Raw genomic sequence first — 26,026 nt, forward strand, 5'->3', positions numbered from 1 at the left:
AAAAAATAAAACTCAAATCCCATTGTTTTAGGTGATATTCTAGAGTAGTTTAACAAAAATCACATAAATCTCTGCAACTTATTAAAATCATCTAAAACTCCATTAAAAATCAAATCACATCAAATGCTAAATTGAATACATCCCCCTTAATGTCATTAAGACATTTAATGATTAGTCGACATTTATTAAAATTGTTCTGCAAGCTATGATTAATGATCGACATTTATTAAAATTGTAGCACAAGCAATTATTACTGCAATTAAGCATTAATGTGACTTTCCAATTAGAAGATCGAGTAAAAAAATAAATCAAAAAGAATAATTAGAAAAAATCGACCAATAGAAACGCGAGAATTTTCGTGAGAAGAACTGTGTGAGCGCCACGTGTCCAATGTACTTCTCTTTTAATATATAGGAGGATTATCGATTTGTTACTTGCCTTAACAACACCAAGTACTTGAATACTCAAAGCGAATACAGGTCGAGTAACGAGTTTAAACTCGAGTAACAATTAATGATGTCCAGCCCTAACTAAGATAGATGACATGAATCATGAATGGTGTATATAAACCATTAACTGTATCAAAAATGGATTAAAACTTGTGAAACAGAGTGGTCACCTCTTCTCTCACACAAAACTTGAAACACAGTTCGCGCGGTCCTATTCAGAACACAATGATGGTCGGTACAAAAAACCACAAACATGGATCTAATGATATGTTACACCTTCACGATCTACAACCTCTCCAATGCGATAAGCAACATAGTCTCCATTCTTGGCTTCTCCAAGTATCCTCGAAGCGGCCTCAGGACTAACAACCAGAACCATCCCTATTCCCAGGTTAAACGTCCTTCTCATCTCACTGTCTTCTATTCTCCCAGACTTCAATAACAACACACCAACAATCAAAACATTTCAAGCACATACATCCTTACGAGAATGATCTCATTACCTGTTGGATCCATTTGAACAATGGTGGAAGTTCCCAAGCATCAGTGTGGATAACAGCACCTAAACCGTCAGGGAAGACACGAGGGATGTTGTCTGTGAAACCTCCTCCTGTTATATGAGCTATGCCTTTCACTCCTCCTCTGCTGATTATATCAAGTACCTGTGGATATACAGAGAGAGAGAAAGAGTTGGTAACAAATGTGGTCTCAACTTTTTGTTGACAAAGAGAGAAAAAAAAACTCAAACCTGCTTCACATAAATGGTAGTGGGTGCCATTAAAGCTTCACCAAGGGTAGTTGATCCACCTGGAAGCTCATCATTCAACGAAAGACCGCTTCGAGCCACAACCCTGCCAAGCAATTGTGGTGTTGTTTTTAGTTGCAAGTAACGAAGTATCTGAATGGAGCCAAATAAACTTACTTTCTTACTAAAGAGAAACCATTGGAGTGAACACCACTAGATGGGAGGCCAATAAGGACATCTCCAGCAACGATGTTCTTCCCGTTTATAACAGAGTCTTTCTTCACAATCCCAACTGCAAACCCACTGAGATCATACTCTCCCTCTGCGTAAAAGTCAGGCATCTCCGCAGTCTAAAACACAACCAAAGAAAGACCAATCAAACCAAGATAATGGAACCAAGCATTGCAAAAAGACAAAAACATACCTCTCCTCCTAAGAGAGCACAGTCTGATTGCCCACAACCATCAACAATCCCTTTAATGACCTAGAAACAGTAGAGCATAGACACTCCTTCATGAGTATGCAAAAGATGAAAGAGATGAAAGCAAGCAAGAAACAAAACCTTCTCTGCAAGGTCAACATCGAGACGGCTAGTAGCAAAGTAATCAAGGAAGAAGAGAGGCTTAGCACCGGAAGTAACAATATCATTCACACTCATAGCAACCTGCAAAACAAAGAAAACACAAAACGATGAGTTTCTCCAACACACAAGACGGGTTATTATTATTGAATGTGTTACCAAGTCGATTCCAATGGTGTGATGGATTCCAGTCTCAAAGGCAAGCTTAAGCTTAGTCCCTACACCATCCGTACCAGCTACCAGATAAGAATCACCTGCTCCCGACCCAAACGAATTTAAAAACGAAAACTTTATTAAAAAAAAAAACATTCTCAAAGGTGAAAGATTGCAGCTTTATGTGTGTGTGTGTGTAGTACCTAATGGGAAGAGACCACCGAAGCCGCCGATTCCAGGAGCCATTTTAGCGATTCTTCTAACGAGCTCAGTCCCGGCATCGATGTCAACACCCGAGCCTTTGTAACTGAGACTCTCCCTGTCGTCATCTTTCTTGGACATGGATAAAACCCTTGTTGTTCTTGTCGTCTTTTGTGGAAATCTGACGGAGAGAGCCAGAGGGTTGCGAGTTTGTAAAATGGAGGAGAAACGGTGCCGTTTGATGGAACCAGAGAAGCAGCCAGAAGAAGAAGAAGAAGACTGCAAAATCCGAGCTTCCATGGCTTAAAAGATAAAACAAGAGAGTTGTGGCGACGCCGGGAGAGAGTTTTGTGTCTGCACGAGAGAGAGAGAGAGAGAGAGTAAGAAGAAGAAAGCCAAAGGTAAATTAAATTAAAACGGTTAGAGCATCATTATTGCTAAGACCTTAACATTGGTCCTTAATATACATATATGTATATGTATGTATTATATATGCGTATGTAATTGTTTGCTAAGGACTTTACGGAAACCGAAACCGAAAGTTCCTTAATTAAGAAATTTTCGGTTTCGATTTCCGTAAAGTCCTTAACAAACAATTACATACACATATATAATATATACATATACATATGTATATATTAAGGACCAATGCTAAGGACTTAGCAATAATGATGCTCTTGCTTTTAAAACCCTAATAACAACACACCCATTAGGTACTTTTTATTTTTGTTTTACTTTTCTATTTACACGATTAACACCTGAACCTGAATCTGAAAGAGCAAACAAATACTATAATTTTTCTTTCATTTAGAAAAAATTATTAAAATGGTTTAAGAAAAGAAAAGAAAATAGCAGCACAAAAAACCCTAGTTAGAAGAGTAGCCGTCGGTCTTCTTTCTCTTGTTCTGGTGGTTGGTGGTTCTCACCACCACCGGGAGCGGATAAGACTCTGGGGAAAGAGGCTCTCAAAGCTCTTTACCGCCGGCTTTCTGTCTCCGGAAAGGGATGGTTCTTCTAACATCTCTATCGTCGGCTTTGTGTCTCTAGGAAGGATGGTTTTTCTAGCATCTCGATCGTCGAAACTTATGTTCTTGTGTGGTGAATTAATATTAGTTTGAAGTCGTGGGAATACTGCTTTTGTTTGGTTCTTGTTGTTTCAGTCATTTCGTCGCATCTTAAGTTAGCTTTTTGGGTTCGTTTTTGTGATTTATGTTCGCTGTGGAGGTATCTACTAGACCTTATCTTGGACCTTTGTGGTTTTGGGAGATGGTTTCTAGACGAAGCAGTTAACTTGATCTTCAGTTTTTCTCTTGCGAGGAGGTGGACAGTCTTTGTTCCGTAGGTCACTTGACTGCCTTGCGAGTGTCCGCGTGTAAGAACTGGTGGTCTTCTTTGACGTTTTCCCAAGTAGCGTTTCAAGGTGTTTTGTCCTTGTATCTTAGTTTTAGTGGTGGTTTCTGGTCATGCAAGTTTCACATGGATAGCAGCTGCTGGAGTTGGTGTAGATTTGACATCTCGATTGTTTCTGATGTTGCTGGTTCTAATATGGCTTGGTGATACTCCTTTCAGGATTGGAACTGCTCAAGACATTTGTTCTTTAGGTCAGCTCCATTGATATCGAATTCTTCTCGAAAAGTGGAAGGAATAGATTTGTGGACATATATGGGTTTTAGTTCTTTGTCTTTGGTTTTTGGTTTCTTATCGATAATATGTATCTCAACTTTCTTCGGAGTTAAAAAAAAAAAAATTATTAAAAATATATAGATAACTGAAAGATCATTAATAAATTTAAGATATATATATCTTATTATATAAAGCTTGGTTCTTCAAAGTTACTAATTAACACGATCGCGACACGTGTCAGTAATTTTTTTAAGATTGTGATAAGTGTTAAAATACATATAAGTAAATAAAATCAATCTTATCTTTTTAAAAGATTAAACCAAAAATATTTAAACAATCTTATTATATAAAGCTAATTTTCCTTTAACTTAATGCTAATTTTCCTTTAATGTAAAAGACTTTTAAATGCTAATTAAGAAGTTCATAACCCAAAAAATATATTTACATATATAAAAAACGATTTAAAAAGTTAAAATAAATAAAAAGTAATATTTACATATATAAAAATGATTTAGAAAGTTAAAGTAAATAAAAAGTAAAGACAACTATGAAAGAAATAAAAAAACTGTAAAGAAATACTCCCTCCGTTTGTTTTTATTAGTCGTTTTAGTGGATTGCACACAGTTTAAGACATGTAATACAATTTCCATTTTATCCTTCTTCATCGTTACTTTAATGTGCAAGTTAAATTTATTTGCTTTCAATCCAAGGGTAGATAAAGTCAAAAGTCTTCATTTGTTGCATGGGAATTTGGAAACGACAAATATTTTGGCACAAAACCAAAATGTTAAAACGACTTATATAAGAAAACAGAGGGAGTATTAAATGCTAATTTTCCTTTTTTAAAATGTCAAAGAGTGTTTAATGTTAATTTTTCTTTTCTAATTCGGCAAGGCAGTACTCTATTAGAAGTTGTTATGAAGTCAGTGGTTACGGATTTACCAAATCATGTAATGTTCATGATCTTAATTTTAAGATCGCGACACATATCAATTATATATTTAGGATTGTGACATATGTTAAATAACAATTTTCTTTTAAAAATAAAACTAAACCAAAAGAATTTTAGAACTTAGTTTACTTTTTTTCAAAAAGCCTTAAATAATAAAAATGTAAAGAAATAAATATTTCCATATAAATAATTATTCAATAATATATTTTTAAATGTGGGTTTAAAATAATTATAAGATACATAAAATTATAAAAATGTAAAGAAATAAATATTTCCATATAAATAATTATTCAATAATATCTTTTTAACGTGGGTTTAAAATAATTATAAGATACATAAAATTTTGTAAGATATTTTGTTAAAGATTAAAATATTTTAAAAATATTTTTTTCTTATAAACCTATTATAAAAAGTTTTATTCTTCAAAGTTTTCAAGATCACAACACATGGCAATTATATATTTAGATATAACATGTGTTAAATAACAATTTTCCTTTTAAAAAAATTAAGCCAAAAAGTCTTAAACAATTTTGGTTCTTAAACAAGTTTCCTTTTTTAGGAAAGTCTTAAAAAATTAAGCCAAACAAGTTTTCAAGATCACGGCACATAGCAATATATATTTAGATATAACATATGTTAAATAACAATTTTCCTTTTTAAAAAAAACAACACATAGCAATTATATATTTAGATATAACATGTGTTAAATAACAATTAACAAAATTTAGAATAAAAATGTGTACTAAAAATATGTATAGTAATTAGAAAATAATATTTTAATTTAAAAAATTAAAATATTATTAAATAAACTATTTTACAAATATTTTAACTTAAATATTTTAAAATGAAATTTATCTTATAAATTATTATTAAATAATTTTTCAATTTAAATATAATATTTAACAATTTGAAATATTTTTTTAAATTAATTTTTAGTTTCGAAGTATATATATTTTTAATCATAAAATATTCTTATTTTGCAATTATATTTTTTTGAAAATTTTAAAAATGGAAAACTACTATTAAATAAAATTTATGATTTATCATTAACAAAAATTGTTTTTGTTATCTTAATATATATTTATGAGATAATTTAATGCATATCCCATTTTAAATATATAATTGTCATGTGTCACAATTATGTTAACTATACTGTTGAAGAACTAAGCTCAATATAGTCTTTTATAATAAGATTTTCATTAAGATTTTAGAAAAGGAAATTAGTACTAAATAAATTATTTTTAAAATCTGTTTTTTTTTTTGTTAATTGGAAAAGTAAAATTTCTACAAACTATTAAATAATTTAAAATTGTTTTTAACATTAAATAATTTTTAAAATTAGTTGTTTCAAGCTTCATTTTTTATTTTCTTGGTACATATATTTTTATCATTACATATTTAAACACATATCACAATATTATAAAAAAAATTACTATCAAATAATCTTTTGCAGTTATCTTTTGGTTAGGATTTTAAAAATGGAAAATTACTATTAAATAATATTAATAATTCTTTTTTAACAAAATTTGTTTTGGTTATTAACTTAGTATATATACTTTTAATTATGAGATATATTAGCACAAGTCACAATTTTTAATATATAACAGTCATCTGTCGTCATTATATTAATTATCAAATTTGAAAAACCAAAAAAATTTTAAAAAAAAATATTAAACAAAAATAAATTATAAAATGCAACAAGTATAATAAATTATTTAGTAAAAATCATGAATAAAAACTATCTTTTAGATAAATAAATAAATAAAACTCATCTATGCACCATGATTATTAATACAAGCTTTGACTTGAATTTATGTATGAAAATATTTTTTAAAATATAAAATAAATCTCACAAAACATATGCAAATCAATCATAAAATTATAATTAAATGATTATTATTTTATGCTCTTTATTGAATTAAACATCAAACAAAACCCGTTGCAACGCAACGGGCTCATATCTAGTTTAGAATAAAGAAGGGAAATGATAAAAAAAATTGGGATTATTGGAAGCTTATAATAACTTAATAAAATTAATCATAATTTTAAAAATAATTTAGAAATTTTTATGTATGTTACGTATTTTGAGAGACTATAATACAATGTTCACTTGTTCATGACTATGCCTGGTGTACAAATTATTTTTCAATTTAACGTTTACACCCAAAAAACTAGTTTTAATGCCTACAACATCAACTGTTCACAATAAAAAAAAGTTAATGACTTATGAAAAAGGTCCATATTCAAAATGTATACATGGTTTAATCATAGTTGGATCCACCACCATGTTCTAAGTTTATCTCTTTCTTTTGACCCACCAAACTTAGATGATGACGTTCGTCAAAAAAAAAAAAAACTTAGATGATGATGCAAGATTAGTGAAAATTACATTACTCTATGGAATATGTCTCATAGTTGTCCAAAAAATCAGTTGACATCACAAGAAAGTGTTTTACATACGGGATGTGTCTCTGAGTGTAAAGAAAACTCAAAATATGTTCTAGAAAGTAATCAACTCATTGGAATGTGGAAAAGTGTCTCTATGTGTAAAAATTTCAGAAATAAACATTAAACAGTTCAATATGATCTCATGAATAACCTTAAAAGAAACAGAAGGGGTTCCCGCGAAACACACAGTTTGCAAATAAAGAGCATACATACATATCACACGTACACAAACCAACACTCAATTCTCAGAAGATGCATTTTTTTAGTTAGCAACCTCCTAACTCAATCCCTCCCTTCATCTTCATTTGCTCCATCCCTCACATTCCTACAACACAAGAACAAAACCATCAACACTATCAAGCTTTTCCCTTTTTCCATTTCAAAACTAATGATAAAAGGCTCAAAAAGGTATATACCTCCAAGAGGATGTCATGTTCCGAGTTTTCCTATCAAGCTGAAGATTCTCAAGTGCCGCTGAAGCTCTCATCACCTCTTCATGCGCATCTTGATTACCGTGTCTCCAGTTGATTTCATCTTTTCTGTAATTACTCCCACCTCTTCTATCTGCAAAAAAAAAAATCATTTGGTCAAGAAACATAACATATTAGTTCTCAAGAAAATAGGGAAATAAATGATGACTCACCTGCTCCTTGGGATCCAGAACCCGTCCTGAACATTAATCAAACACCAAATGACTCAGATAACGCAACAGGAAAAGATGTAAAGATCCTTTCATTTGGGATAACATGGTGTTGGGGAGATGTGTGTACCTTCTTAGAGGAGGCAAGTTGTCAGATGCAGATGATCTGCGAGGAGGATTCCTAGAGTCAAGGCTTGATGAAGACTCAGTTTCAGAGTCTCTCCTTGAATTACTAATCTGTGTCATGCTCTGTAAACACAAAATAATAATGTTGATAAATTAAACCTGAGCAGAACAAAGCAAGAGAAATGATAAAAAAGGTTTAACAGTAAAAATCTGAGTCATGGACCTCTCAATACTTCTAATCTCTAACTAATACTTCTAATCTCTAGCTAATACTTCTAATACTATATTGTTAATTTGACTTCTTGAGTTCCTTCTTTTCTGTAAACATATATATTGACAGGGAATAAAGAGAAAAGAAGATACCTCGAACTTCAAGAATCCTTCAAGAACATCGAGAAGGAGAGGTGCGCTATCTCCATTTCTGTTGAGCTCATAACCATGGTTGCTGCTAAAGTCGCTTAATTCAGACTTCCAAGAGTCCTTTTGCTGTGCATCATAGGTTGTTCAGGCAGATCAGTAAGATGGAAGGTTTTAAGTTCATCTACAATCTACTGAACTAGACAAAAAAAATAAAATAAGAGAAGCAATTACTTGATTACCAAATTGCATTCGGGTTGATACACTTTGAGCGTGTGATCGAGTTGCGCCCATTCCAAGTACTCACAAACTAACGCACACAGCAACCTACCTGCATAACCATTCAAACACTTCAAAGTGAGAACCTACATGGCTACTCAACTGCACACCTAGGCAGGTTGTTCTAATCAAACCATCACAAAGTAGCCTAACAGAGAGAGAGAGAGATATAGCCAAAGACCTGAGGGAAGAGCATGAAGCTGCCTTGCACGATCATTACAGCTTCCCAACAAAGCTGGTGGCAGCCCTTCGTTGTTCTCAATCACTCGATCCTCTTCTTCAATTGCCTCAAACACACTCGCTCGTAGCTCAGCCTGCCATACCAACCCAGCTATATATAAGCTCCTCTCATAAAGTTACATACTTTACATTTCACATCAAAAGAAACTAATAAACGAACAGACCTATATGCATTATATATAAACAACATCAGTCACATTCAAACCCCTAAGCAAGGATCTGAACCCAGAAACCCTAGAACAGCATAATTGGGTTTTTTCTTTCTTCTATCTGAGCTAAAAAGGTTGAAACTTTTGAGATTCTATTGAGATCTATCGTCTCTATAGTTACCCGGATCTTAGCGAGAACACCCTTCTTCTCGAGGGTTCGAGTGACTAAGGTCTTGAGATCCATCATCTCTCTAGTGTAATCGTCCATATCGCTCCACCACCAAATCAAAATCAAAAGTTTGAAACTTTTGGATTTTGAGAAATTGGGTTTGCCGTCGTCGAGGATTTGAAGACGTTCGCCGTCCGGAGATGGGTAAGGTGTTGCGCGATTTTAACGAGAATGTGAGGAAGAAGACGAAGCCCAAAAAAAAAGAGCACATCTTGCTAGCATTTTCCCACTTTCCTGAATTACCCCCGAAATATTGATTATTTTCGATATGGTCCAAAAGTTTGAATTTGAAACTACTTGCCCCCTCCCCCGCAATATTGCTACATTTTCCCACTTTCCTCAATTACCCGAGTCAGTATTGATTATTTCCAATATAGTCCAAAAATTTGAATTTAATTTTGATTTAATTTTTTTATTTAATTTATAAATAAAATGTGATGATATTGCTAACATGAAGTTTTAAGATCCAGATTCATGTGATAGTAGAAGAAGAATTGTTTCAAGATCCAACATCATGTCAATTTATGTAAGTTATTATCATGTCATTCAAAAGCATAAATGTGGCATCAAATTAAATGATGGACTTAACGTACCGATTCAAGAGAGCATGCATAAAGTTACTGCGTGAAAGTTATAGTACATCATGTAATATTCTATGAGAAAAGTTATAAAATGCATTTTATAACTCATAATCATTCATTAACAAAAATGCATATTAGGAAGAGATATTTGTGTATGTGTCCTAGACACCACTTATATTAGATAACTATCCCCTACTGTCTTCTTCCTCTTTTTATGATAATTTTATCCTACATTATACTCTATCTTTCCATGTATAGTTTCTGATGTGAGTTTATGTCAGACAGTGAAAATATTTTCTCCTACCTCTCTCCTAATTCTCTCTTGTCTTTTCTCTTTACTTTGTTCATCTTATCTTTTTCTTTTCTTTCATCTCCCCTCACTTACGAACCATATTCTTTATTAATTTCAATCTTTAATTATTATATCAAGTTTTAACAATCAACATCTAATTCACTTTGAATTTTCACCATTTACTCTATTTGTGGTTTTAAATCTTTGTAGAGATTCAGCGGTGATTTTAACGACACCGCAAAGTTAATCTCCTCAATCAGTGACATATAAATATAAGGTATGATCTTGATTATCTCTCACAACATTTATTCAGTTAGATGAAAATAATAGTGTTATATTAGATCTTCAGTTTTATCGGTTCAAACATTTTTCACCCTTTCGAATACATATTTTGTTAGCTGTTCCAATTTATCATTTTTGATACATGGTTTGTTAGCTGATAAATTAATTGACACATATTTTGTGGATTAATACATTGTTTGATAAATGATTTGTTACAATTACATATTTTGTTAGCTGATACATACTTTGATACTAAAAAGCTGAAAAATAATCGGTATGGTGCTACAAAATATTCCTCTTTAATTGATACATGTATGTGTAACTGATAATGGTTTGTTTTCTTGTACATTGTTTGATATTTTCTTTGGTAGCAGGCAAATGGGTTGATTGCTGGATTCTGAGTTAATACGTATTTTGATACATTGTTTGGTATTTGCTAAATGATATGTTACCTTCTATATGTTTTGTTAGCCGATAAATAAGTTATCCACTAACACTTAAAAGTTAGACCAATTTGTTAATCATATATATATTGATATTCTTATCAACTAGTAAGTTTTTTTCCATCTAGTATATTATTAAGGGACTGAAAGCCCATAAAACACATATAATACATTACAAAGCCCAAACCAGGCTGAGAAACGAAAAAAACATTGGGCCCTAAGCCCAGTCTTCAAACCCCGAGGCTCCCCATTTTTCCACGCGTCCAGAAGAAGCGCGAGGACGCCACGTGTTGTCATCACACCTATTTGCTGAGACACGTGTTTCATGGTCGCCACACCGCGACCCACCGCACGAGGTAGAAGGCGGAGAAAACAAAACAAACTTCTGTTTCGCCGGAACCCTCTTGAGTCAGAACCATCGCGCCCAAACATCGACACCGGACCTCTTGTCAACCAGAGAGCGTCATCGGGACTTTCCGAGATCTCATCCAGCGCCACAGGAGTCACCTTCTTCCCCACATTGGCTTCTTTCGTCGGAGAGCTTCACCATATAGACGGGATCTCATCCCGAAGCAAGCCGCAACACAGACCGAGATGAACCAATCCCATAATCGACATAACTGGTTATCAAAGCCGGCGGCCAGAGCATAGAGAGCCTCTGTCTCCGGAGTCATAAGCCGGCGATGACAGCTGTAGAAGCCTCCCATCCCGGAGTCAAAGCGAAAAAGAGAGCAACTATGCCTCTCTTTCAAAACAACCCAAAACCGCAAAGAAAAGACAGAGAAAAAAAGTTAGTACATGGGCCGGACCAACGGTCGCTGTGGAAGCCCACCCGTCGGCCGGAAACACTAATCTCGCCAGAGGTCTTCTTAGAGAGAAAACAGAGGATGTTTAGAGTATCAACTAGTAGATTATACTTTATAACTTAATTACTCATATTTAATCCACTAAAGTGTATCTAGTGGAAAACATTTGTGTTAATCAACTTTTGTTAGTTATCTAATATTCTTATGTTTCATCGGATCTTAATTTATAATTTAATATATTTCTAAAATGATAAATTCATATAATAATAAAATGCTAATAAAAAATCTAACAAGTTTATTTACTTTTAAGTATGCATTGCCAAATAATAAGAAAAAATTACTTAAAAATACACATACTTTCATTTGCTAATAAAATACACTAATTATTTTGGATCTCTGTTTAATACACAAACAATTTTTTGGTTTTATTAAATAAACAAACTTTTGAAATTCACAGATTTTACACATCGCTTTAGACAACTTCAGCTATGTTTAACGGAGGTGACAACGACGTTAGTGTTTAATTATAAAACATAATCGACAAGAACAAAACAAGGTGTATGATTTAGTCATTCAGGTACAACAATCGATTATAAAAAAGTAAGAAAATCATCAACAAGTGATTCAACTACTTGAGAAACTAAACTTTAAGAGAAATAACAAGAAATTTAAATAATAATGATGTAGATAAAGACCTTTCATTTATTCCTTCTCGTTGACGACAGTGGAGGAGAAGAAGCTGATGAGAATAGACTTTTGATGTTCTACAGTTTGAAAAATCAAGAGTATCTAGGTTTAGATGAGAGAAGTTTGGAAATATTAACATATTTTCTAGATTTAGGCAGCTATGAGTAGGAAAGTATTAATGTAATTAGGGTTACGGTATATAAGTTCGGGTGCATTCGGGTTGTGCTTCGGTTATCAGATATAACTGATCGGGTACGGGTACCCAGACTGATTGAATCCTAAACCGTTCGGTTTTTTAGATCATTTATGGTTTGAGTTTCGGTTAATTTGCCCACGCCTAATGAATAGCGTTGCTTCAAATTTGAAGAACTGTTGTGCATATCTTCATTTTTTGAAGATGAACTTTTCAAATTGTAAACTGGTCCTTAATTTTTATTTACTCTTATCTTTTACCAAAATAAATTATATAAGTTAATAATATCCAATTAATTTCAAAATTTCGACTACTATTTTTTAACTAATCAGATGTTTATATCGAAGAGTATATGAATATTTATCTATAAGAACTTTTTAACTCGATTTAAAAGAATCAAAGATTAATAAGCTCATTTCGTACTTCTAAGAACTTTTGTTAATTACTTGCAGAAAAATTATACATATGGTATTTTTTTACAAATTATGATGTTTTGTGCTTCATGTTATATAATAATTTTATTATATGAAAATGTTTAATTTATATGAAATAATAATTTGTTGGATTATTGTTAAAACAAAATATTTAGGTAAAATAAGTAAATATGAAATGTATAACATTTAGTAATTAATAATTAAATGAAGATGAAATATACTTGGAATATTATTTTTACAAGAAAGAAATGAAGCAAACCATTAGAGTGAATGTTGCTTCATGTTTTTATTCAGTTTGAAGAAAGTGAACTTTTGAAAATAAAAATGAAGCCAACCATTGGAGATACTCTTAGTTAAACACTAACAACTTATTCAGTTATGTTAAATATACTTGACGTTGTCTAAATCTTGTTAAACATAATGACATTGTCTAAATCGATTTGTAAAATTTAAAAATCTTAAAATTTTATGTATTTAATGGGAAACTAAATTAGTTTGTATATTAAACGGGGATCCAAAATAATTCATGTAGTTAATTAGCAAATAAAAATTAGTTCGTGTATTTTTTAAAAAAAATTCATAATTTAACCACGTGTTTTATTAAACACCAACGTCGTCATCACCTCCGTTAAACAAAGTTAACATGTCTAAAGTGATGTGTAAAATCTGTGAACTTCAAAAGTTATTAATAGACAACGAAAATTAGTTCGTGTATAAAACGGAATCCAAAATAGTTCATGTATTTTGTTAACAAATGAAAATTAGTATATATATTTTTTGAGAAATTTCCCCCAAATAATATAATAAAATGATAAACAACACACATGTTTTATTTTAGAAACTATGTAGAGGAGAATGAGCTGTATTTCCATGCTGAACAAGAAAAATATGTAGAGAAGAATACTCCATCTATGCAGTGAATAGAAAGCTAAAATTGTTGTGTCAGTGCATTTTGGCGATTTGTGTTCAGAAGGGAAGAGCAATTTCGGAACTCCATGTAACAAAGTGCATCTCTTGAATTGACAATGTCATATCATGAATGCTTTGATAATTTCAGCTTCCATTTAGAGTATTAAGCATAATTTATTTAATAGGAATCATTGTAAAATCATAATTCATATCAGAATACTTCTATAAGACTCGTGCACTAATTAAATTTTATATCTCTAATTTTATTTTGTTCACCATTTTCTATCTCTAATTATTCAGTGATAAATATTGTTAATTACTTATCTTTTTCTATAATAATTGTCATCTTTTCAAAAAAATAAAAGAGCTTCTTTCAAAATTAGACATAACTAAACTTTTTTCATATTCGTGAGATTTTAATCTTTCTCTTATTTATGAGAAGGATTATCACTTAAACCTTCAGAATACAAAGTGCATAGTATTCATCTGTTCACCCCAGCTTACTAAAATGCATAGTTATGTCGTGAGAATTATATCACAATCATTTATATACATATTAAGGTAAAACACTACGTGTTCTTTCGATTGAAATTTCTATTTGCAGCACTATTGTATTATTTTAAATGATGAAGTTAAGGTGTGTAATAACGTAGGTTGCTATTTGCAGAGTATTAATGATTTGCTTTGTATTTTACAGACATCTGATTTTCTGATTTATTTTGATTCGAAGAAATACGGATATCCAAAAAGCCGGATATCCAAAAAAAATTTGGATATTTAAAAATATTTATAAATATCTCATACACTTTGTTTAATACAAGTAAATCTAGCAAAATTATACATGTTTGTTTTCAAAAAAAATATTTTTACATAATATTAAACCAAAAGTGAAAATTAGTGCAACTATAAGTTCCATACTTCCTTATAATGAAATAAAGTTTTTGATAAAGCACAGAATTTTAGTATATTGTAGTTTTTATAAAAAAATATATTTATTTCTTAATTTAGTACTTTATATGTATTTTATAAATAACAAAATTATATGTTAAAATAAATAATTATATAAAATTATATATTTAAACATTATAATTAATTGTAGATATTCATTTATTTATATAAAAACCGGAGCGGATCGGATATCCGTCTTTAAATTTTTTAGTATTTTTGATTTGCTTCATTTTTAACGAACATTGATTTTTAATTTTTGATTTGTTTCAAAACTTATGAATATTTGAATTTTTTGGAACGAAACGAATAACAAATGCAATCAGGATAAAATGTCTAGCCCATTTAAAGGTTCTCGTACCAAATGTAGTCTTTAATACTCTCTCTATTTTTATTTGTAAGTAGTTTTACTTAAAAGTGTTAGTATCAAGAAAATGATTATTTTTGAAAAAAATAGCATTTAATATACAAATTCAACCAATAATTAAAAGGCATGTGTTATTTGATTGGTCATCCAATATCTATTTAATGTAAAAGTTACTTTGGATTATGTGAACACCTTATATTACGAAACAAAAAGTTTTGGCTAAAACTACCTACGTAATAAAACAGAAGGAATAGTTATGTGATTTGTATCTTTATGAATTTTTTGGAGAACATTGGTAGTGATGGCCATACGTCACATTGCACTTTGTAGACTTGGCTATCTACAGTTACTTTTTTGATTTTCCATCCAATACTGTTGTAGGCAATGTTTTGAAAACCGGACCGGACACCGACTCGGTGAAGCTACTGGTTGACTGGTTAGACCGGTTCAATCGGTCGAACCGGGTTTTTTATTTATATAAAATATATATAGTTATATATTTATACTATATAAACTTTACTTCTACATATAATATTTTCTCTATTTTTTTATTAACTCAAAATAAACAACAAACATAAATCTGATTACTATGTAAACTAAAAATTAAAAAAAGAACAAATGATTTACAACTAAAACAATCATATTTATTTATTTTTACAACTAACATTTCAAATTTTAAGAATATGGTAAAATAAAAATAGTATATGAAAGTCAAAAATATATTTTTCACATTTTTTCTTAGAAAAATAAAAAATCAATTAAATAGTGATAGTTGAACACTAATTATAAAATATTAAATTTTAGCTAGTAATAATTAAAAACACTTAATTATATGTTAATTTTTAAGAACCGGGTTTTAAAATTAAACCGGGTCACTTGTTTTACCGGGTTTCAGCCGGTTTTACTGGTTTTTATCAAATCCGGGTTTTAAACCGAACCGGACTCGGCTTCTTCAACGAGTCACGGTCGGACCGGTTCGACCGGCCGGTCCGATCCGGTTTTCAAAACACTGGTTGTAGGTTATATGAAACAGATAATAACAGAACTGATTATAATAAAATGTGAGATAGCAAATAAATACTTATAAATCACATATTCAAAAGAAAAAGGAAAGATTAGCGAACACGATACAATTTTGACTTGTGGAATTTGACATCACCATATATGTAATTGAAATTTCTATAAAGTATTTTCCAAAGTCCCTCCCCGCACGTTTCTGATGTATTTTTGACAAAAAAAAATACTAGACATCTCTTTTCCGTAAAGGTCAAATTATATAAAAATATTTTTTTCTTTTTATTTTTTTATAACTTATTTTTTTCTTTTTATTAGCATTTTATTTCTCTTGATTCCATTTTATATATGAGAGAAGGAAAAAAGGCATGAATATTAACGTATTAAGCGTTGGATTTGGAGCATCTATCTTATTAAAGCTGAAGTACAAATTCGGTGTGTTTGGATACTTGGATAAGAGTATTAAAAAAATTTGGTGTGTTTGGAAACATGGATTGTAGTCTTTTAAAAAAAAAATTGTTTGGAAACAAAGATAGTAGTATTAAATAGAAAAAATAATGGGCTTAAGTTATTAAATCCATTATAAAAGAATGTTGTCAATATATATAAGAAAAATACAATACAAAGCCCAATTTGAAATACCAATTCAAATTATGGTTTTTATATTTCATATTTCATATTAAAATTTTAAAATATAATATATGTAATTATTTATATGATGATACATATTAAATAAGTATTAATTATATCATTACTTATATTATGGTACATATAAAATATGATTAATTATATGATGAAATTATACGATATATAATAATGACTAAGGATGGGTTTTCAGACATCCATACGGGTTTGGTTCTGATCAGTTTGCGTTTCGGGTTTTCAAGGTCAAATATTTCAGTCCTATTACGATGTTTCTAAATTTTTGTTTGAGTTTGATTCGGATCTTTACGGGTTTGGTTTGGGTTTGGATAACATATTTAAATTATTTTTAAAGTTTTAAATCACTATATATTTAAAATTTCTCAAAATCTATAAATAAAGTAATATATTACCTATAAATTTAAATAACATATGTCAGAATACCTAAGCTTAACATATCAATTGGTATGATTTAAAAATTTGGATACGAAATCAATAATTATTTTAAGTATTTTTTGGTGATTTGAATATACTTTAACTATTTCAGATATTTGTTTTTGACTATCTATATATATTTTCAAGTATTTTAAAGTAATTTAAAGGTATCATTCTTGATGTTTTATATACATCAAAATACAAAAATAATATATATATAAATATATAAATCTATTTTTAGATAAATTCAGGTACACGAATACTTCGGTTCGGATCCGATTCGGTTCTCTAACTAACAAAATTTTAAATAATTCGAATATTTAATCAATTTATGTTCAGATTTGGTACTATATTTACGGATTGGTATCAGTTCTGTTCCTCGGATTCATTTTGCCAAACCATAATAATTACATGAAAAACAAATATCATCATATTTTTAAAAATATACATCCGCGGAGGTGCAGAGATCAAAGTATAATCATTTATTTTAACAACAAGCCAAATAAATATGTTGATTGAAGAGCGAATAAAAAAAACTAAAGAAATACATAGTTTATCAGAGACACTCTATGTCGAATTTATTATAAAGAAAATTTTATTAAAATAAATAAATTCAATAATTACAAACAAATAATATATTTTATAAAAGTGAAAAATAATACCCGCGCTTTCGAAGCGCGGGTCAAAATCTAGTTACATTTATGTAAAAAACAAGAAATGCAGAAGCAAGGTTAGGTGATACTTGCAAGTACCATTCTTTTTTCTCAACTATAAACGTTCCTTTTTTTTTTCTTTTTTTTTCCAGTCCTTGCTTTCATATTTTCATTTGTAAAACTAAAACAGAAAAGAATATTGATTATTTCATTCTAAAGTCTTATATCAAAAGCAATTATCATATATAGTTGGATATAACACTAAACCCAAAAGTTAGTAAAATTAGCGTAAGCATGAGTTTTCATATAGAACTAGATTTTGACCCGCGCTTTGGAAGCGCGGAATATTTTACGATGAAAAATTTCACTAATAATTTAACAAATATTTTGGTAATTTTTAAAGAGTGTGTATTTAAAACATTTTGCATTTAAATCAGTGTTTTTAAATTCAACCCGATTGTGATTATACCGGTTAATCCGGAGATCTGACAATTCAATTTAGGTTTTTAAAATATACATATTATAAAAAATCACTAAAACCCGAGACTAACCGATTGAACTGATGGATGACCGATATGTAATCTAATTGGATTTAAATTGTAATAGTTTCATAATTTGTAATCTTATAATCCAAATTTTAAAGTTTATTATTTTGCAATTTATGAAATTATAACGTTTCTACAAAATTTTAAAGAGAAAATGATATATATAAAATAACTAAGATTAATTATTGTATTATTTGGAAACATTGATAGTAGTATAAAAATATATTGTTTGGAAACATTGATAGTAGTATAAAGAAATAAGTATATTGTTTGGAAACATGAATAGTAGTATAAAGAAAGGAATATTAGTGATTTAATGTAGGTTTAACTATAAAGTATAAATGTGTATTTAATTTAAAAACTTACAAAATAAATATTAGATCCAACAAAATGTTTCTGTTTTAATAAAATAGATATATAAATTTATGCATTAAATTTAAATCTAACATTTTTGCTAAAATATCAGCATTTAGTGGAAAATAACATAATTATTTAAAGGATAGAAATAAAATCTTGATAAAAGTGAATGCAACTCCAAGTCTCTTTAATGACTAAATTGTAACACTTTTAATTGTATGTTTTATAGAGTATAAAATTGAATTAGTGTTTCAAAAAAAAAAAAAGACTATAAAATTGAATTATAAATATATTGTGGCTCGTTCCTCCCTTTTTATTAATCCCCGTTTTGTCTGTCCTTCTCCTTTCTCTTCAATCTGGGTTTGGTAAAGCGTGGGATACAAAAACATAGACATCCTCTGTAACTCCTGTGTTCTTCATCTCTTCTTCTTCATCATCATTTCTCTGCAGAAAAGTAAAAGACTCAACCTTTTAAGGCTTATTCAGATATATTAATTTTCTTTTCTCTACAAAAAGACGAGCTCGTGTTGAATATTTGAAGATTCCGCGCAAAAGAAGAGAAAGACTAAACCTTTACTTGGTTTGACCAAACAACAACTACTTTGGTCTGAATCTCTTGTGTTCATATGGTAGACAAAAAGAATTAGGATTTATCTAGATTTGATTCTCTCAGTCACATCATGCAAAGAGGACGGAATAAACCCAGCGGAGGAGCCACGACGGCTTCCGTTAAGCATTTAATAAAACAGAGAGGCGGAGGAAGTGGCGGGGGAGATAAAGCGGCTGATGATAACAGCCTCTTGACCGATACGCAAGAACCGAGCATTGATACGGATAAACTCAGCTACGAGATTTTCTCCATGCTCGAGAGCAAGTTTCTTTTCGGATCATCCGAACCCGAACCCGTGAACTCGGAGCCCGTTACCGGTTCGGTTAAGAGCCAGAGAGGGAAAGTCTGTATCTTGAGCATCGACGGAGGAGGCATGAGAGGGATTCTACCGGGAAAGGCCTTGGCTTATCTGGAACACGCTCTCAAATCCAAGTCGGGCGACCCGAATGCCCGTATCGCCGATTACTTCGACGTCGCCGCCGGGTCCGGTATAGGCGGTATTTACACGGCGATGTTATTCGGGTCGAGAGATGGTAACCGTCCAATCTTTAAGGCAGAGGACACGTGGCAGTTCCTAACGAAAAACGCAAAGGGTCTTTACGGGTCTTCTTCGTTCATGAAGCGGGTCATGAGAACCGGGTCTTCGGGTGGTTCCGGGACGGGTAAGTTGAAGAGAGTGATGAAAGAGTGTTTCTCGGAGCTAACGTTAAAGGACACGCTCAAACCTGTGCTCATACCTTGCTACGACCTTAAAAGCTTGGCTCCGTTTTTGTTCTCACGCGCCGACGCGCTTGAGACGGACGGCTACGATTTTCGGCTCTGGGAGGTTTGCAGAGCGACGTGGGCTGAGCCGGGGGTGTTCGATCCGGTGGAGATGAAGTCGGTGGATGGAACGACTAAGTGTGTAGCGATCGGTGGAGGATTAGCTATGAGCAATCCAACGGCGGCTGCGATCACGCACGTGCTGCATAACAAGCAGGAGTTTCCGTTCGTGCGTGGAGTTGAGGATTTGCTTGTGTTGTCTCTTGGTATGGGACAGTTGCTTGATGTTAGCTATGAGTATGATCGGATTATCAAGTGGACGGCTAAGCATTGGGCTCGACCTGCAGCTCTTATTTCGAATGACGGTGCTGCTGATACGGTGGACCAAGCTGTGGCCATGGCTTTTGGTCACTGCCGCAGTAGCAACTACGTTCGGATTCAGGTATGAAAGATATGCTCAGCGGGTTGGTTTTTGTTACTCATAATGTTCTAAAACGATTTAAAAAAAAGGAAGTTCAATCTAGTTGGCACCTTGGTGCCCGCCTAAGCACTAATCCCTTAACTACCACATATATTTTTCTTAAACATTTCTCATACGTGTGATCCAATTGATTCTTCACAAGCAATTCTTGAAATGTATTTTTGAGGTATACTGTAGGTTTATTAGTTACTAAGTGATGGATATTGTTGCAGGCGAATGGGTCAAGCTTAGGACCTTGCAAGCCAAACATAGACACAGACCCCAGTGGGAGCAATGTGAATATGCTGGTTGGAGTAGCAGAGGAGATGCTAAAGCAAAAGAATGTAGAGTCGGTTTTGTTTGGAGGTAAAAAAATCAATGAACAGAGCAATTTCGAGAAGCTTGACTGGTTAGCCGGGGAACTAGTTCTTGAGCATCAAAGGAGAAATTGCAGAATGGCTCCAACCGTAGCGTTCAAGCAATCGGTTCATAGGGCAGAGCAGAAGACAAGGGATAAGGCTATTGGTGTGACCGCAAGAGAGCGATGAACAAGAAAAGCTTGTTGTTCTCTTTTTCGGTTTATTTAAATATTTTAGGAGAAGGTTCGTAGTTATTTCTTTCTCAGGTTATCATTTGTTGTATAGATTTGAGTTTGTGTTTGGTTATGAGACATTAGGAGAAAAGAGGAAACATCTTGTCATATTTGCTAAAAGGACTCCCGCTCCTTCATTCATGCTGCCTAAAAAGAAAAAAACAACATGATTTTATGTAATTTATGTTTGCTTTTGTTATCATCATGATTTCTTCTATGACATTTCTACTATCTCTAGATAAGTTTTAGCCAACTTTAAGTAAATCAGAGATTCAACTCTTTTTTCTATCATCAGTGTATATAGACTCGGAGAAGACTTTACAAACCAAAAAGAGAACTCTATATCCATGTGTATAAAAAGTGGCGGTTGACTGCCAACACCTCCTGCTAAACGGTCTGGTATTGTGTTTTGAGTCCTGGAAATGACAATCTTCTTATAAATAAATACTAATATCTATTAACTATTAGTGGTGTATCTTCTTATACATATGACACACCAATGACAATCATCAAATGGCAAAGAGGTATTTATTTACTAAATAATATTTTTAATAGACTGATTATATAGTTTAATTGAGTAACTAATGTATGATATTAATAGCAAATGGAAAATACAATGGAAAGATAGTATGGTGCATATATTTCCTAAAATATATGAAAATGAAATGGAACAAATAAATTGTCGTACTGGTCATTTGAAAGATTTATCGGGACAAACGATGAAACACACGTTTCTATCACTATTAGGGGAACATATTCAGAATAATTTTGGAATTGGAATAGGAAAAGTGAAACGAGTATGAATATTTTAGATATATGCAATATGGACATGTTGTTTGCATATGCATATACATGTATTTTGGTATCAGCTCACGCTGCTAAATTTTTAGCGCTGGCAATGGAAGGGCCTTATCAATTTCCGCCCATGTTCGAAACTACGCTAGGCGTGAGTCGGGCGGCCAGTCCGGGCCTAGCGATTTTTAAAAAAATCGGAGATTAATCGTGGAGTAATCGGGGGGTAATTTTAAAACAATATGGTTATATATGTTAAATTTGGTATCTAAAGTAAAATGTGTACATGGTCTGGTGGTTGAAAAGTGGTAAATATCCACACGTGAACCTGGTTCGAACCTCTTCGTTAACATTTTTTTTTTTAAAATTACACTTTGCTTTATTAAATGATAATTACAATATTGCCACAGTCTCTTTTCCCAATCTCTCTGCAACCCTAGCCGTGTTTCTTCTCCAAATACAGATTGTCCTTCGTTTTTTTTTAGTTTTCTTGATGCTAACAGCAAAAGCCATTCAATTAATTTCGATTTAGGAGATCTGGGGTCAATATTTTTAGATTCAAACAACTCAGTATTGAGATTTTGTGCGTCTATTTTTTCAGTTCGACGATGAACTCGGAGAAACAGTGGGTCACCGCCTGGCCACGCCGATCAGATCCTTTTCGCCACGGTGGTCACACGCCCAGCGCCTGTCCGGCCGAGAACTCGGTTAACGCGGCGCGTTTTCGAACACGGATTTCCGCACCTTTCAAAATTTATTTTATTTAAAGGATTTTGTCTTTTGAAAATAATATTATTTAGAAGATTCTGGTTATCTGTTTTGACCTTAATTTTTTTACTCCATATTAAAGGGAAATAAATTATCCTATATGATGTAGCTAGTCCGCCAAATGACTATAAATAAATGTTTAACAAACATTTTTTACTGTGATCTGTTATCGAAACAACTTTTGATGTGTGGAAAGAAAAATAGTGGGTTTTAATAGAAAAGCAAAAATAAAACCTACATATTCAAAAAAGTTATTGCAGCAACAACGACACTATATAATTTGGGCTATTTAGGTGAATATACAAATTCTTGATGGTAATTGCAGATGTGTGCATTATTTTAAAATATTTGTAGAACCAAAGAATTTTTGTCACGATTTGCCAATTCTTTGTTCCAAATAACACATCCGTATGACCTGCTACCAGCGAAATTGAGAGAAAAATATCATTATTTTGGACAAAAAGAAGCGTAAAGTAGAAACTGAATCCACATTCATTTTCAAAGACTGAAGATATAATAATTTGAAACCGGATATAGTTATAATAATTAAAGAGACGAAGGTTTACAAATATTTTACCGGTGTTTGAGAATTTTTTTTAAAACTTAGATATTTAATGAAATTGTTGGTGGGAATGGTCCACGTCATATTAACATAAATTCATGTTCAGTTTCGGATATCCCGATATAAACTTTCCAATGTTGGTGATAACGTGATCCCCCACCATGACGTAAACGATGGAATCATCGATGAATTAATGGGAAATGTCAGTTATTCCTCTCTGGCACAACGAAATGCATCACTGTGTCTTGTAAATTATCAATCTTAGTTGAAATATAATTTACGTGGGAATCCTTTATAATTAATTTATACTTTGAAAATCATATTATAACATCCGGATTCTATTTTAAAAAACCAGTATCTTTCTATATAGTTTCTATATTAACATCCGGATACACTGTTTCATATTTGGTGATTTATGTTATTATCTATGGCGACTATGATAGGAATCAGCTGCAAAGACAAATAGTACGGTGACCCATTTACCTTTTGTTTCGCATAACCAAAGTGCAGCCTTGGAGGATGACCACTTATCGGCCAATAAGCACAACTAACAGTATGGTTACTTGAACCCTAACGTCGACCGGTTCCTCTTCTTCGGCGAACATCATCTGAGGTAAGTGAAAACCCTAACGGCGACTGGTTCCTCTCCATCAACGAACTTCATCCGCGGTAAATCGATTTCATTTCCATCTACTATGTCTTCTGAAAGATCAACTATTCGTGAAGTTACCATTACGATTTTTGGAAAAAAATATTTTGCAGACGAACTCTGAATGAATTTTTACTTTTACAAAGAGAGGATATATTGAGAGATGAAGTGTATCAAACCTTTTTGGATTCTTGCAGGAAAGAGATAATTATTTGAACATTCTCGATTCTTTGCATTATTATCACTCTCTCTCACATTACAACAGTGACATCTGATTCTTTGCATTTATATTATTTATCTGTGCGACCTTGTTCATCTGACGTGTAACAGGTCAATCGGTTACCTTATCTTATAGTTACAGGGTTACTTACGGACACAGAGACGTGCTTACGGTGTATTGAAAAAGGCATTCGCCTCAGGCCCCCAATTTATATAACACTTTTAGAACCCCAAAATTTTAATCAGTTTATGTTTTAGTGGTTTAGACTTTAGTTTAAAAAAAAATCTTTTCCACCAGAGTCGACTAACTCACCTTCTGAATCCATGTATATTTGTTTTCTATATGACATAATATAGCACATGATAAATTTATTCTTGTACAGTGTTAGATTTGTATATTTGGTGAAAATGATATATTTTATTTGAAAATTGTTTTCATTATAGTTGTAAATAAGTTTATTTTAAAAACTTGCCTTAGGCCCCTATAACTCTTCGCACGGCACTGCTTACGGTATTACTTCATTACGAATAGTACCTTTACCACTTAGCTAATTTACTTGTATATTTTTGCTATTCACCGCAAATTCCCATATAATTTTACACGGCTATCAAATTTAGGAGATTTTGATTTTGATTCAATTCAAACTACACAACTGGTAATGTATTTACTGAAGACTGATTAATATGAAGACGAAAAATATAATAGCACTCATGCACACTTATGGAAGACATTCAAGATCAAATTTTTGCATCTTTGTGGGATTCATGATAGTTTATTTTATATTTGCAAATATTTTATTTAAAATAATTTTATGTGTGTTTTAATGATATCTTTTTATTTTTTTTTTATTTTTTCATAATAAACATTTTATTATTAATAATAGTTTATTTTATTATTTTTAAATCAAAAACCAAAATCTAAAAAAACTATTTGTATATTTCAAACAACTAAATTTAATGCAAAATCAAAAATCAAAAACTAAAAACCAAAATCAAACCTAGTGAAAAAAACCTTTTTCTCTCTACCAACACCCGACCAAAAGAAGAACGTAACCCTAGATCTGCGGCGCTCCCAACGTCCGGTGTCCACTCCCGGAATCGGAGGTCTCTCTCCTCCCTGCCATTGTTTTCCTCTTTGACTTTTTGGGGGACTCTTCTTCCCCGATGATATGCATGGTGCTTCTAGTGTACAGCGGAACCTACTACTCCAAATCTGACCGCGGCAGAAATGAGAAGACCAGATAAGCCAGAAAGCTGGAATGACGGCGAGTCGTACGAAGGAAAATCTCCTAGAGGGTTGGGTTTTAAGGTTCTTTTGTGGAAGGCCGGAAATCGTTTTCTCCTTTAGATTTTTGGTTTCAACATCAAGATGGTGGCACATGGTTTTGTCTTTGTCCTCCATTCCCGTAGATCTGGACGTTCCTGGTTCAGAGTTGAAAGGAGGGGGTGAGGTCTAGGTGTGGGGAACATCTCGCCGCATTGGTGGTCCCCTTGCATATGGGTGTTGGTGGGTTTGGATTCAGGTGTTTCTGAGCTTCTTGCAATCGTATAGGGTCGTTTATGGCCCTGACGGAGGTTCAAAAGGAAAGAGCTTCATCTTGGACAAGCGAGGTCTCGACTAATGGCATGAAGGCATCCTTCAGATGAAGTTTTACTCCGGTTCTCGGAAGAAAAACGTGTAAAGATTCAGTTTTTCTTCGCTTGTTCAACGAGGGAGTTCTGGTCTTGGCTGTGAACACGTTATGAAGTACATCATCCGTAGTACCGATGTGATTGTTTTATCTGGTAGATGTGTTTCTTCTTCAGTTTGAATGTTCTATGGATCGTGATTGAAGCCCCATTCTCAACCCGAGTTT

At 32.2% G+C, this 26,026-nt stretch overlaps 3 protein-coding genes and 1 long non-coding RNA gene across 4 annotated transcripts; 1 reads left to right on the top strand and 3 right to left on the bottom strand.

The window, feature by feature from the left end:
- Positions 1–545: 545 nt before the first annotated feature.
- On the bottom strand, positions 546–2,510 carry LOC108836334 (phosphoribosylformylglycinamidine cyclo-ligase, chloroplastic). The gene is made up of 8 exons (XM_018609502.2): positions 2,131–2,510; positions 1,934–2,028; positions 1,757–1,858; positions 1,619–1,678; positions 1,372–1,544; positions 1,198–1,300; positions 953–1,111; positions 546–882 (listed from the first exon to the last, which is right to left on the bottom strand). Exons 1-8 carry the CDS (start codon positions 2,426–2,428, stop codon positions 709–711), a joined length of 1,164 nt encoding a protein of 387 aa, XP_018465004.2. The 5' UTR covers positions 2,429–2,510; the 3' UTR covers positions 546–708.
- A 4,718-nt stretch (positions 2,511–7,228) lies between these two features.
- On the bottom strand, positions 7,229–9,360 carry LOC108815887 (protein TONNEAU 1a). The gene is made up of 8 exons (XM_056990262.1): positions 9,124–9,360; positions 8,735–8,867; positions 8,517–8,605; positions 8,281–8,403; positions 7,922–8,040; positions 7,795–7,820; positions 7,568–7,715; positions 7,229–7,476 (listed from the first exon to the last, which is right to left on the bottom strand). The coding sequence occupies exons 1-8, from the start codon at positions 9,208–9,210 to the stop codon at positions 7,434–7,436; spliced, it is 768 nt and encodes a 255-aa protein (XP_056846242.1). The 5' UTR covers positions 9,211–9,360; the 3' UTR covers positions 7,229–7,433.
- Positions 9,361–19,056: 9,696 nt separating this feature from the next.
- LOC108815005 (patatin-like protein 7) lies at positions 19,057–21,304 on the top strand. The gene is made up of 2 exons (XM_018587663.2): positions 19,057–20,570; positions 20,822–21,304. Exons 1-2 carry the CDS (start codon positions 19,437–19,439, stop codon positions 21,134–21,136), a joined length of 1,449 nt encoding a protein of 482 aa, XP_018443165.1. The 5' UTR covers positions 19,057–19,436; the 3' UTR covers positions 21,137–21,304.
- A 304-nt stretch (positions 21,305–21,608) lies between these two features.
- LOC130497424 (uncharacterized) lies at positions 21,609–24,275 on the bottom strand. Its single transcript, XR_008936409.1, has 3 exons — positions 24,131–24,275; positions 23,786–24,004; positions 21,609–23,155 (listed from the first exon to the last, which is right to left on the bottom strand). It is a non-coding gene; the product is annotated as an uncharacterized LOC130497424 (long non-coding RNA).
- Between the last annotated feature and the right edge of the window lie 1,751 nt (positions 24,276–26,026).

Source organism: Raphanus sativus, chromosome 7 (genome assembly GCF_000801105.2).
Source record: "Raphanus sativus cultivar WK10039 chromosome 7, ASM80110v3, whole genome shotgun sequence".
NCBI lineage: Eukaryota > Viridiplantae > Streptophyta > Magnoliopsida > Brassicales > Brassicaceae > Raphanus > Raphanus sativus.

Excerpts from the sequence above, each read along its gene's own strand:
- LOC108836334 (XM_018609502.2), bottom strand. The coding sequence starts at position 2,428 with ATGGAAGCTCGGATTTTGCAGTCTTCTTCTTCTTCTTCTGGCTGCTTC. Across the intron at positions 1,679-1,756 it reads ATGTTGACCTTGCAGAGAAG|GTCATTAAAGGGATTGTTGA; the intron begins GTTTTGTTTCTT and ends TACTGTTTCTAG. Across the intron at positions 1,112-1,197 it reads CTACCATTTATGTGAAGCAG|GTACTTGATATAATCAGCAG; the intron begins GTTTGAGTTTTT and ends GTATATCCACAG.
- LOC108815005 (XM_018587663.2), top strand. The coding sequence starts at position 19,437 with ATGCAAAGAGGACGGAATAAACCCAGCGGAGGAGCCACGACGGCTTCC. Across the intron at positions 20,571-20,821 it reads GCAACTACGTTCGGATTCAG|GCGAATGGGTCAAGCTTAGG; the intron begins GTATGAAAGATA and ends ATATTGTTGCAG.
- LOC108815887 (XM_056990262.1), bottom strand. The coding sequence starts at position 9,210 with ATGGACGATTACACTAGAGAGATGATGGATCTCAAGACCTTAGTCACT. Across the intron at positions 8,868-9,123 it reads GTGTTCTCGCTAAGATCCGG|GCTGAGCTACGAGCGAGTGT; the intron begins GTAACTATAGAG and ends TTGGTATGGCAG. Across the intron at positions 8,606-8,734 it reads GCTTCATGCTCTTCCCTCAG|GTAGGTTGCTGTGTGCGTTA; the intron begins GTCTTTGGCTAT and ends ATGGTTATGCAG.